Source organism: Pogoniulus pusillus, chromosome 23 (assembly GCF_015220805.1).
Source record: "Pogoniulus pusillus isolate bPogPus1 chromosome 23, bPogPus1.pri, whole genome shotgun sequence".
Classification (NCBI taxonomy): Eukaryota; Metazoa; Chordata; class Aves; order Piciformes; family Lybiidae; genus Pogoniulus; species Pogoniulus pusillus.
The window spans coordinates 7,414,673-7,425,930 of record NC_087286.1 but is presented as its reverse complement, the minus strand read 5'-3'; the positions used below and the strand labels follow the sequence as shown (position 1 = coordinate 7,425,930).

Below are 11,258 nucleotides of genomic sequence, written 5' to 3'. Positions count from 1 at the left end.
CCCGCAGGGCTGCTCCGGGAGCGGGTCTCGGCGGCGGGAGCGGCCGAGCGGTGCCACAGTGGCGTCGGTTGGCTGCTGATGGGGATCTCTCGCAGCGTGCGGATGGCGCTGGGCTGCGTGCAGGAGGGACCTGCTGCAGGAGTGCCTCTGGTGAGGCCAGGGGGATGCGGCTCAACCAGACCGAGCGCTGGACCTTTCCGCCGGGTCACACCAGGCGAGGGGCAGAGCTGCTGCAAACTGCCCAGGGGCGAAGGGTCTGGGGGGTCTGACACAGCAGCTGGAGATGACGCGGTGTGTGCCCAAGAAGGCCACCAGCATCCTGGCCTGGGTCGGCACAAATGTGGCCAGCAGGACCAGGACTGGGATTGTCTCCCTGGGTTGGGCACTGGTAAAACCACCCCTCAAATCCCGGGTTCAGTTTTGGGCCCCAAGAAGGACCTCGAGGCGCTGAGGAGCTGGAGTGTGTCCGGACCAGGGCATCGCGTGTGGACCCCAGGGTCAGCGAGCAAAGAGTGATGCAGAACATCACAGGAGAAGGAAGTCAGGGAGATTGTTACCGAGGACCCTGAAGTTCACCGGAGGCTGGGAACGTGCATGTGCAAGAGACATGTGCATGGCTGGGCATGAACTCCAGAGGGCTGCTGAGTGTGTGAACCCCTGCCCGGACATTCGGGGATCTGTGCTCTCTGCAAGATGCTGGCTCGGGCGCCCGTGTGGGCAGTGACCCCCTGCGTGCCTGCCTGCACCTGAAAAGAATGTTCACTCCTCCGAGACAGAAGCGGCGCCGGGGAGCTCAGCTGCCCCTTCGGCGAGAGCCTCCAGCTCAAACCGTTCCGCCATTCTCTGACAGTGGCCGCGCCAGAGCTGTTTCGCCCTCCCGCGCTGCCTGCACCCGGCTGCTCTGCAGCGCCTCGCCGGGCACGGCCGCCCCAGCAGCCAGCCGCGGAGCGCCGGGAGCGGCCGAAAGGGCCTGCCAGGCGCCGCCGTTTCCCGGAGCCGCCTCCGGCTGACATACCCGGGGCCGAGCTCTGTTTTTCTGCCCCTCACGGAAACGCCGAGTGGAACTTCAGTTCCGGGCAGAATCCCACCCCCCCCTCATCCAGTGTGACTCGCTTCGTCGCGCCCGGTTCCCCATCTCGTGGTGTCTGGATACACCGGGAACACCTCCCGGGCACCCGTGAAGCGCAGTTGGCTCCCCGCGGCGTTCTGCGTGTGGAACGGGCACTGCGGCGGCGCCGGGCAGGCGAGAGGTCAGCAGGCAGAGTCACCAGGGAATAGTTGGGAGGGACATTTAAAGCTCGCCCAGTCCAGCCCCCTGCAGTCAGCAGGGGTATCTGCGATTGGAACCGGATCCTCAGAGCCCCGAACAACCTGACCTGCAATGGCCCCAGGGGTCTCACCGCTATGGGCAACCTGGGACACAGCCTCACCACGCTCAGCATCAAAAAATTCTCCCACGTCTTCAGCCTGAACCTCCCTTTATTATTCTGGAACCACCACGCCTTGTCCTGTCACAGCAGGCCCTGCTAGAGGTCTGTCCCCAGCTTTCTGTCTGTCCCTTCAAACACCGAAGGGCCACCAGAAGGTCTCCCTGGAGCCTTCTCTCTCCCTCAGCCTGGAGCCCTTAGATCATCTTTGTGGCCTTCTCTGGCCCCGCTCCATCACCTGGGGTAGCTCCTACATTCCCACGGGGCAGTGCCAGTTGCCACGGACTGCAGCTCCACATTCCTGCCCTGATGCGCCAAAGGCAGCTGCCCTGTCCTGACCCGTCCTCGTCCCCAGAGCTCCATCACGCTCTTGGCTTCTATTTCGCATGAGCTGCGAGAACTCATCCCGAGGGTGAGCAACACCTGGGGCTGATGCTCTCCGTGGTCCCTGGCGCCTGGATGCCTACCCTTACTCCTGGCTGGTACTCCTCATGTGCGCTATGCTCGGTGCCCGGCGCTAATGCTTCCCTTCATTCCCTGTACCGGGGCTGGGTGCTCCCTGGGATTCCCGGTGCCGCGAGCGTGATGCTGCCGGTAGCGGATACTCCCCGGACCCGGTGCCGGGCCCGCACCGCGCCGTGATGCCGCTGCCCGCCGCGATCCCTCCCGCAGCTGCGTTCCCTCCGCTTCCGCCGCGATCCCTCCCGCAGCTGCGTTCCCTCCGCTTCCGCCGCGATCCCTCCCCTCGGCTTCCATCCCGCCCCCAGCCGTGCTTTTGAGGGCCTTCCGCTGGCGCCAAAGCGGCTCTGCTTGCTGGACCTTTCTTGCCTCGGCTCCGCCGCTAGCCCCGGCGGACATGCAGCGAGTGAGAGCGAGTGGGCACCCCCGGAGCGGGGCGGGGCGGGGCGGCGCGGCGGGAGGGCGCGGGGGGTGCCGAGCAGGAGGGTGGTGGGGGGGGGTGTGTGCAATCATGGTGAACGTGCAGGGTCCCAGGCATCGTCCCTCTGTTCCCGTCCCCGGGTACCGCCCAGATCCTCGGCTCACGGTGAGGCCTGCCGGGGCCGGTATTCCGGGGACACTCCGGGAGCCACTGCAGCCACTGGGGGAAGCGGTGTCCCACCTCGCCCAGGGTCCCCAGGTCCCCCCACCAGCCCCGCTCTGTTTTCAGGCCGCGGTGATGTTCGAGGACGTGGCCATTTATTTCTCCCCCGAGGAGTGGGTGGAGCTGGAGGCTTGGCAGAGGGAGCTCTACCAGGAGGTGATGATGGACAACTATGACCTGGTCGCTAGCCTGGGTAAGGATGTGACCCTGGAGAGCCCAGCATGGAGCTGGCATCCTCGTTGGGCTGGGAGTGTGGCCAGAGGCTGGTTCAGAGGTCCTGCCGGGGGTCAGGAGGGTCAGCCAGGGGTGCAAAGGTTGGGCCAAGGGTCTAGAGGCTCGTTTGGAGGCTCATCTGGGCGTCTGGAGGCTCGGCTGTGGGTCCACAACCCAAGCCCAACTTGCTGTCTCTCTGTGCAGAGCAGGGCTACGGGGTGCTCGCTGCCCTCCCCAGCCTTTCCAAGGCCATCTCCGGTGCATGAAGAATAACAGCTCCAGGTACCCCCCTCAAAGCCTGCTGCTCCCCACCCTGGTGTGCCACTGTTCTCTGCTACCACTGCAGTTGGCACCAAAAGCTCCCAAGGGTCCTGGACATGGCAGCTTCTTGACCCTGACATCCCCTTGGGCACAGTGATGACAATGGGGTGGCTTGGGGATGCTGTGGTGTCTTTCTCCTGCACAAGCACCCAGTTCAAGCTCATCCACAAAATGGAGCTTGGAGAGGAGACTCACAGTGGGGTCGCTACCCTGGCAAGGGGGACAGTGATGCTCCTGACGTCTCTGGCACCTGTGAGTGACCACAGGGACACTGGGCTGGGCAACTGATGCTGGTTCAGTAAATTAGAAATAGAAATCCCCAAGCCTGGCATGAAGTGGCTGGGGTCCCATCTGCCATCATCACTGGGGTGTTTTGGGTGTCCCATCTTATCCTTGCCCCCAGCCCAGTTGTCCCATGGGCATTGCAGGGGCAAGGGGAGGTTCTGGTGGGTGAAGGGATGGTGGCATGGGGACTATGGTAGGTCACCTCCTGTGCTGGGGCACCCCTCATCATGGCCACATCTCTGTTCCTGACAGTTTCCTGGGGCTGGACAGGTGGCAAAGACTTGTCTGAGGATGCTGACAGAGGACGCTGGGCACTGGGTGCATTGCCAGCCGTGGTGGCTGAGGACTCGTACCACACACTTTGGTGCAATGCCGAGCTGAGGACCTGGAGTGGAAACCTCTGGGGGGAGCAGCCCGTGGCGGAGAGCAGGAGTCTGCTCATCTGCGGCATTTGTGGGAAGAACTTTGAGGATGAGGCCAGTCTGAGGGCACACCAGGACGAGTCTTCGCACCTGTCACTCTCCTACCAGTGCAGCACATGCGGCAAAGCTTTCCGGTACCGCCAAAACCTCCTGACGCACAAGAAGGTCCGGGGTTGGTTCCGGCACACCTGCAGCGAGTGTAGCAGGACCTTCTGCCTGAAAGGCGACCTGCTGCGGCACCGGGCGAGCCACGGCAACGAGGGCAACTACTGCTGCCCGCTCTGCAGCGACCGCTTCCTCCACAAGCGGGACCTGCTGACGCACCTCAAAGAACACGCCAGTGGCACCATCCAACAGTATCCTCGCTGTGCAAATCACTTTGAGGATGAAGCCAGAGTGAGCCATCCCTGCCCCACCGAGGAGCAGCCCTTCGTGTGCCGGCGCTGCGGGCGCGGCTTCAGCTGGAAGGAGAGCCTGCTCATCCACCAGCGCAGCCACGCGCCCGAGCGCTCGCACCGCTGCCCCGACTGCGGCCGCAGCTTCAGCCGCAGAGTCAACCTGCTGGGCCACCAGCGGGTGCACACGGGGGAGCGGCCCTTCGCCTGCCCGCTCTGCAGCAAGGCCTTCGCCAACAAGGCCAACCTCATCACCCACAAGAAGCTCCACCGGCGATACAAGACCTTTGGCTGTGGCCAGTGTCGCCTGGGTTTCAGGTCCAAAGGCGACCTGCAGCTGCACCTCCAGGTGCACAGGGACAGTGCTGGAGGGACTCCTGTGAACGGTGCCTGCCAGGAGTAGCTGTTGCTGCTCTGGAGCATGGCAGTGGCATTGTTTTGCCCCACCACGGGAGATGATTTTGCTGGTGCTGCTGTCCTGAGGCTTGGCCTGCAGAGTCTGTAAGGGAAAGACTGTGTCTGTGTGGGCTCCAATAAAGCTTTGGATGCTCCTTCTTAGAGTGTTTTTCTGGAGATACCGGCTGCCAAGGTGGCCACCAACAGCCTGGCTTGGATCAGCACCAGTGAAGCAGCAGGACCGGGGGCAGGGATTGTCACATTGGACTGGGCACTGGCAAGGCCACACCTTGAATCCTGGGGTCAGTTTTGGGCTCCATATGCCAAGATGGACGTTGAAGTACTGGAGCAGGTTCACAACCTCTGGACAGCCTGCTCCAGGGCTTCAGCTCCCTCACACCAAAGAAGTTTCTTCTACTTGGGTGGAACCTTCTTAGTTCTAGTTTCTGCCCATTGCCCCTTGTCCTGTTTCTGGGTACCACTGACAAGGTCTGGCCCCACCCTTTTGCTCCTTACGAGTCCCTTCTGGGTCTGCTGCAGGCTCTACAGCCGCAGGACTCTCAGCCTTTCCTCCTCACAGAGATGCTCTAGGCCCCTCAGCAGCTTTACAGCACCCACTGGACTCTCTCTTGTAGTCTTGTAGTTCATTTTCTCTCTTAAACTGGGAAGCTGGGAACTGAGCCTGTGGCCTCACTGTGGGAGAGCAGAAGGGAAGGAGAACCTTTTACTCCAGTGGTGCACAAAAAAGGTGCCAGGAAGCTGGCACAACTGGTTACAGCCAGGTAGGGTATTCATATTAACCAGGATACATAAACCTTTCTATTTGCTATCTAAGCACATTCCATTGGAATGTTCATCTTCATCTAAAGGCACCATGGGCCGTGCTGTGCCTGCTCTGAGAGGGTTGGTCTTGGGGACAAAGAGCTTCTTAGCTCGAGATGTGTGTTTTAGTACTACACAGATGTGGTTAACGAGTAAAGTTCACTCATGAGAAACATACTGCAAGTTTTGTCCTTCGCCATGTCTTTGGGGTTGTTTGCTGATCAAACTTTCTCTTGTTGATTAAAGAATGGCAGGAGTGGAGGTGAGGAGACTCGTGGGCCGAGATAGAAACAGTTTGATAGCTGAAATACAATGAAACAATAATGGTGAATATACAAGCATGTGAGGTGTGGTGCAGTTGCTCACCCTTCACCAACTGCAGCCCGGTGAGTGATTCTGGAGCAGAGCAGGTTCTGAAGCCACAATTCCACAGCAGATCCCGAAACAGAAGGTCCTGAAGCTGTGGTCTTGGAGCAGAGCAGATCCTAAAGCCACAATTCCAGAGCACAGCAGACCCCAAACTAGAGAAGAACCTGGAGCTGTGATCCCAGAGTGGAGCTTTATTACACACAAAATTAATCAGGCTAGAAAAGACCTTTGAGATCATCAAGTCCAACCTATCACCCAACACCACCTAATCAACTAAACCATGGCACCAAGTGCCACATCCAGGCTCTTTTTAAACACTTCCAGGGACAGTGACTCGACCACCTCCCTGGGCAGGCCATTCCAATGCAAATCACTCTTTCAGCCAAGAATTTCTTCCTAACATCCAGCCTAAACTTCCCCTGGCACAGCTAGAGATTCTCCCCTCCTGTCACTGGTTTCTGGGAGAAGAGACCAACCCCCACCTGGCCACAGCCTCCTTTCAGGTAGTTGTAGATAGCAATAAATTTCCCCCTGAGCCTCCTCCAGACCAAACAACCCCAGCTTACTCAGGTCCTAAAGCCACAATTCCAGAGCACAACAGATCCCCAAACTAGAGAAGAACCTGGAGTTGTGATCCCAGAACACAGCAGGTCCTAAAGCCACAATTCCAGAGCACAGCAGACCCTAAATCAGAGAACCTGGAGCTGTGATCCCAGAGCAGAGCAGGTCCTGAAGCCACATTTCAGAACAGAGCAGACCCCAAAATAGGGAAGATCCTGGAACATAGCAGATCCCAAAGCAGTAATCCCAGCAGAGTCACAGCCCCCAGCCCCTCTTGTCTGCCCTCCCAGCATGATGTGACATGGTGTGAGGTGGAAGGTTCCACCAGCCAATTTGGGCCTCTCACTCCCTGCTGGCTCTGGGAGCACCTGCCCAGCAGCTGGATGGGGGGAGCTGGGAACGTCCTTGATATCCAGCAACAACCCAAACCATCAGAGTGTTATCAGTGTTCTCATCCTGAATCCAAGGCACAGCCCTGATGAAGCCAGCAAGAAGGAAAATTAACTCTACCTTGACCAAACCCTAGAGAGTGTCCACCCCTTGCTCCACACCACGTGTGCTCAGACCCCTAAGGAGAAGCCATCCCGTGGACAGATTCAGTTTCACCTGAGGCAAGAACAGCCCACAATGTTCCCCAGCAGCTCTCTCATCTGCCCTTACAGGGACATTGTTGCTGTCTGTGGTATGTGGAGATTTGGTTGAGCAGAGCTAGATCTGTTGGCAGATCCTCTAGTGCTGACTAACCAGGTGGCCTTTGCTGACCCTGGGCCCCAGCGGTTGAAGGACCCAATCCTCATCACTCTCATCGTCTGGTAGTTCATTATCCAGTATGGTCTCCTCGGTGTGTGTCACCACCTCCTCTGGTGGCATTCCAAAATTGTTGCCCTCTGGCTGCTCCAGGATCACCTCCAGAATCCGTGGGTTCCCTGCTTGAGCCTGCTGAGTGAAGAACGAGATCCATGTACTCCATGTGGCATCGGTGGCATAATGTGTGGAGGGGACCTTGCCTTGGAACATCTGGTACAAGAGTGGCATTTGTGGTGCCAGGAGGAGCTGGGCTTCGGGACCAACCACCTCTGTGGCAGCCTGGATGCCTTCATACGCTGCCAGTATCTCCTTTTCAAAGAGAGTGTAGCAGGACTCGGACCCTTGATATCCCCGGCTCCAGAAGCCCAGGGGCTGACCCTGAGCCTCTCGAGGTACCTTCTGCCAGAGGCTCCAGGTAGGACCCTTCTCCCCAGCTGCAGTGTAGAGCACATTTGTAACATCTTGTCCCGCCCGGACCGGCCCGAGGGCCATGGCATGAGTGATCTCCTGCTTGATTTGCTCAAAGGCTTGTTGCTGTGCAGGGCCCCACCTGAAAATGTTCCTTCTTGAAGTCACCTGGCAGAGAGGGGCCACAATATGGCTGTAATTTGGGATATGCATTTGCCAGGAGCCTGCCACATCCAAGAACTCTTGCATCTCCTCCTCGCTGGTTGGTGGGGACATGGCCCTGATTTTGTTGACCACGTCCCTGGGGATCAGCCGGCGTCCACCTCGCAACCTCACTCCTAAGAAGGTGATCTGCTGTCTGGGTCCCTTGACACCGCTTCGGCTTACGGCGAAACCAGATTCCAGAAGGATGTCAAGGATCTTATTCCCTCTCTCAAAGACCTCATCTGCTGTGTCGCCCCACACAATGATGTCATCCACGTAGAGCAGGTGTTCCGGAGCTCCACTCTTCTCCAGCAGATCCTTTACCACGCTATGGCAGATGGCAGGGCTGTGTTTCCACCCCGGAGGCAGTCGGTTCCATGTGTACTGGACCCCCTCCCACGTGAAAGCAAACTGGGGCCGGCACTCGGGTGCCAAGGGGATGGAGAGGATGGCATTGGAGATGTGAATCGTAGCATACCACTGGGCCACCTTTGCCCTCAGCTCCCGCTGAAGCTCTGGGACATCTGGCAGGCTCTCCACAGCAGAGACAAGGGTCTGCAGGGGTGAGGAGAGACGCTCCTCGAGTTGTCGGAGCTGGGTGGCCACCTCACGCACAGTTGGTGCCTTGTTGGCTTCTCCTCCTAAAACCAGCGCTGCCAACTTGCTGGCATACGATGGTGGTGCACTCTGGACAACTTTCTGCCACACGGCTTGTGAGCACTGGATGTCTTCAGGGTCCCCAGGCAATTGTGCACCAGTTGAGTTGCCACAAACCAGCTCCTGTACAGCCAGCTCCCGCAGGAGCTGGACAGCCTGCTCCATAGTGGCCCACTTGCCCAGGTGACCTCCCACCTCCTCCTTCTCCTTACCAGGGGTTTCTTTACCTCTTCCCATGCGTCCTGACCTCCGTGTCCGTTTCTTCTTCTGTGCAGGGACAACTGATACTGGTGTGGGTTCTTTCTCTGGCTCGGCTGCAGTGCCTGCCATGGGGGTTGGAGTAATCAGGGCAGGAGTAGTCATAGTACCTGTCACTGGGGCTGGAGTGACCAGGACTAGGTTAACCACAGAGTCCATCACAGGAGTCAAAGCCACAGGGGCTGGAGTAGCCAGAGTGCTTGTTGCAAGCTTTGGAGTAACCACAGTGTCTGTTGCTGGAGATGCAGTAACCATGGTGCCTGTCACTGAGGTTGGAGTAACTGGAGTTGGAGTAACCACAGTGTCTGTTGCTGGGGATGCAGTAACCATGGTGCCTGTCACTGGGGTTGGAGTAACTGGAGCTGGAGTAACCACAGTGTCTGTTGCTGTAGTTGGCATAACAGTGGTGCCTGTTGCTGGAGTTGGAGTAACTGATATTGAATTAGCTGCAGTGTCTGTCACAGGGGCTGGAGACTCAGAAGCTGGAGCAGCTGCAATGCCTCCAGCCTCTCCATCCCCAGCTCTCTTCCATCGTTGTTTGAACCTGAGCCAGAGCTGAACAGCAGCCAGCACCGTGCCAGTCCCAAGCAGCAGCACCACACCAGTTCCAACATCCCAGGAATACTCACGCTCCCTGAGAGCAGTTGTAACTCGCCGGGAAAGGCTGGGAGAGGTGGAGGATGGTGTCTGCCCCATGGGCTGGCTTCCCAAGGACAGCAGGGACAGGATGTAGCTACTGGTGGTTTCCCACAAATGGCTCCCAACACACAGAGGTGACAACAGGGCTGAGGGCAAATACCAGACCAGACCTTCCAGCCAGAGCTTCGCCGTACCACACAGCAGTGTCACGTAGTACAGCAGAACCAGAGCCTGGATCCCCCGCCCAGGGACAAGGAGCAGCAGCACAGGGACAAGGTGCAGCAGGTGAGGAGACACATGACACAGCTCCCAGAGCACCTGGCACAGCTTCCAGAGCCCATAAATGATGTCATAAAACAACATCTTAAACAGCAACAGCTAAACTGCGATGATGGACAAGGGGGGACCAAGTCAGGTTAACGATATCCAGGCCAAGCTGTTGTTTGAACCTGCTGAGCTGCACACTGGGCCTCAGAAAGGGCTGTCAGAGAGTAAAAACGGGCAGGTGGGCATTCAGAAAGGGATGCTGGGGGGTTCAGAGGGGGCTGTTGTGGATGGGAGGAGGATAAAAGTGGGAGAACTTGTGGGTTAAGAACAGTTTAGTGACCGAGAGAAAGAGCAATTAAAACAATAGTGATGATAATAATGGACTCTACAGGCATGTGGTGCCAGGGAAGTTGCTCACCCTCTGCTGACTGAGTGATCCTGGAGCTGAATGGATCCTGGAGCCATAATCCTGGAGCTGCAATAGCAGGGCAGATCCTGAAACCTTGGTCTCAGGGAAGAGTAGATCCCAGAATAGAGCAGATCCTAGAGTAGAGCAGATGCCAAAGCTGTGATCCTGGAGCTGAGAAGATTTTTGAAGCTGCAGTCCTAGACCCGAGCAGATCCTGAAGCCATAATACCAGAACAGAGAATATCCTTGAGCAGAGCAGATTCCAAAGCAGAGCAGAGAAGATCCTGAAGCTGTGATCCTGGAGCAGAGAAGATTGTGGAGCTGCAATCCTGGAGCAGAGCAGATGCCAAAACTGTGATCCTGGAGCAAAACAAGTTTTGCAGCAGAGCAAATCCCAAAGCCACAATCCTGGAGCAGAGAAGATCCTGAAGCTGTGATCCTGGAGAACTGTAGCCTCCAGCTCACCTCATCCACACCCCAAGTACGAGGTGACACTGTGTGAGGTGGAAGCTTCCACTGGCCAGCTCAGGCTCCTCACTCCCCCAGCTGCAGGGGCATGTGCACAGCAGTGGGAAGCTAGGAATGTCCTTGATTTCCAGCAACAACTGAAACCATCAAGATACTATCAGCCCTTTTCTCATACCAGTCCTGTACAGAACCCAAATCAATGCCCTGTTTGGGCTACCAGTGGTGTCATGTGGAGTTAACAACTTTTGGCCTGAATAAGCCTATAATGAACTGGTCTGAAATTAGGATAACCAGACTGGGAGAGCTCTAATGATGGGATCACCTCAGAGGTTAAAATAACCAAAAACAAGACACAGGGATTAAAAGCAGGATCTAAAGACAGTCAAATTCTGTCAACCTTTCCAGCTGATACCTTCTTCTGGCTTCTTGACACACACCACAGACAGACTGGGCTAAGGATCAAACCATGGAGGTGTCCCCTCCAGAACCTCTGTGCACTTCAATACTAAGACAAAACAATGTTGATCCCCACCCCTCCAGGAGGAGAATTCCAGCGTCTTTGTTGGAGTGAGGTGGTGGATGGAGCAGGTGTACAAGGCTGCTGTGAGGTGCAGTGATGTCCCCGCTGCTGGGGACATCAGCTCACAGGGGTTGGTTTGCAATTTCTCACTCCCATCAGTGCAGAACCAGAATAAACTCAGTATCTCAATACCTCAGTACCCCAACTCCTCAATACCTCGATGTCTCAATGCTGCAGTAGAGATCTCAATGCCTCAGTATCTTAATACTTCAATATTTCAATGCCCCAGTATCTCAGTTCAATCAATA

The 11,258-nt window shown here is 57.2% G+C and overlaps 1 protein-coding gene across 1 annotated transcript; it reads left to right on the top strand.

Annotated features, from left to right (window-relative positions):
• The first annotated feature begins 6 nt into the window (after positions 1 to 6).
• LOC135185612 (oocyte zinc finger protein XlCOF26-like) lies at positions 7 to 5,560 on the top strand. Its single transcript, XM_064162473.1, has 3 exons — positions 7 to 2,292; positions 2,596 to 2,722; positions 3,601 to 5,560. Exons 1-3 carry the CDS (start codon positions 2,284 to 2,286, stop codon positions 4,566 to 4,568), a joined length of 1,104 nt encoding a protein of 367 aa, XP_064018543.1. The 5' UTR covers positions 7 to 2,283; the 3' UTR covers positions 4,569 to 5,560.
• Positions 5,561 to 11,258: the final 5,698 nt, after the last annotated feature.

Excerpts from the sequence above, each read along its gene's own strand:
- LOC135185612 (XM_064162473.1), top strand. Across the intron at positions 2,723-3,600 it reads TGACCTGGTCGCTAGCCTGG|TTTCCTGGGGCTGGACAGGT; the intron begins GTAAGGATGTGA and ends TGTTCCTGACAG.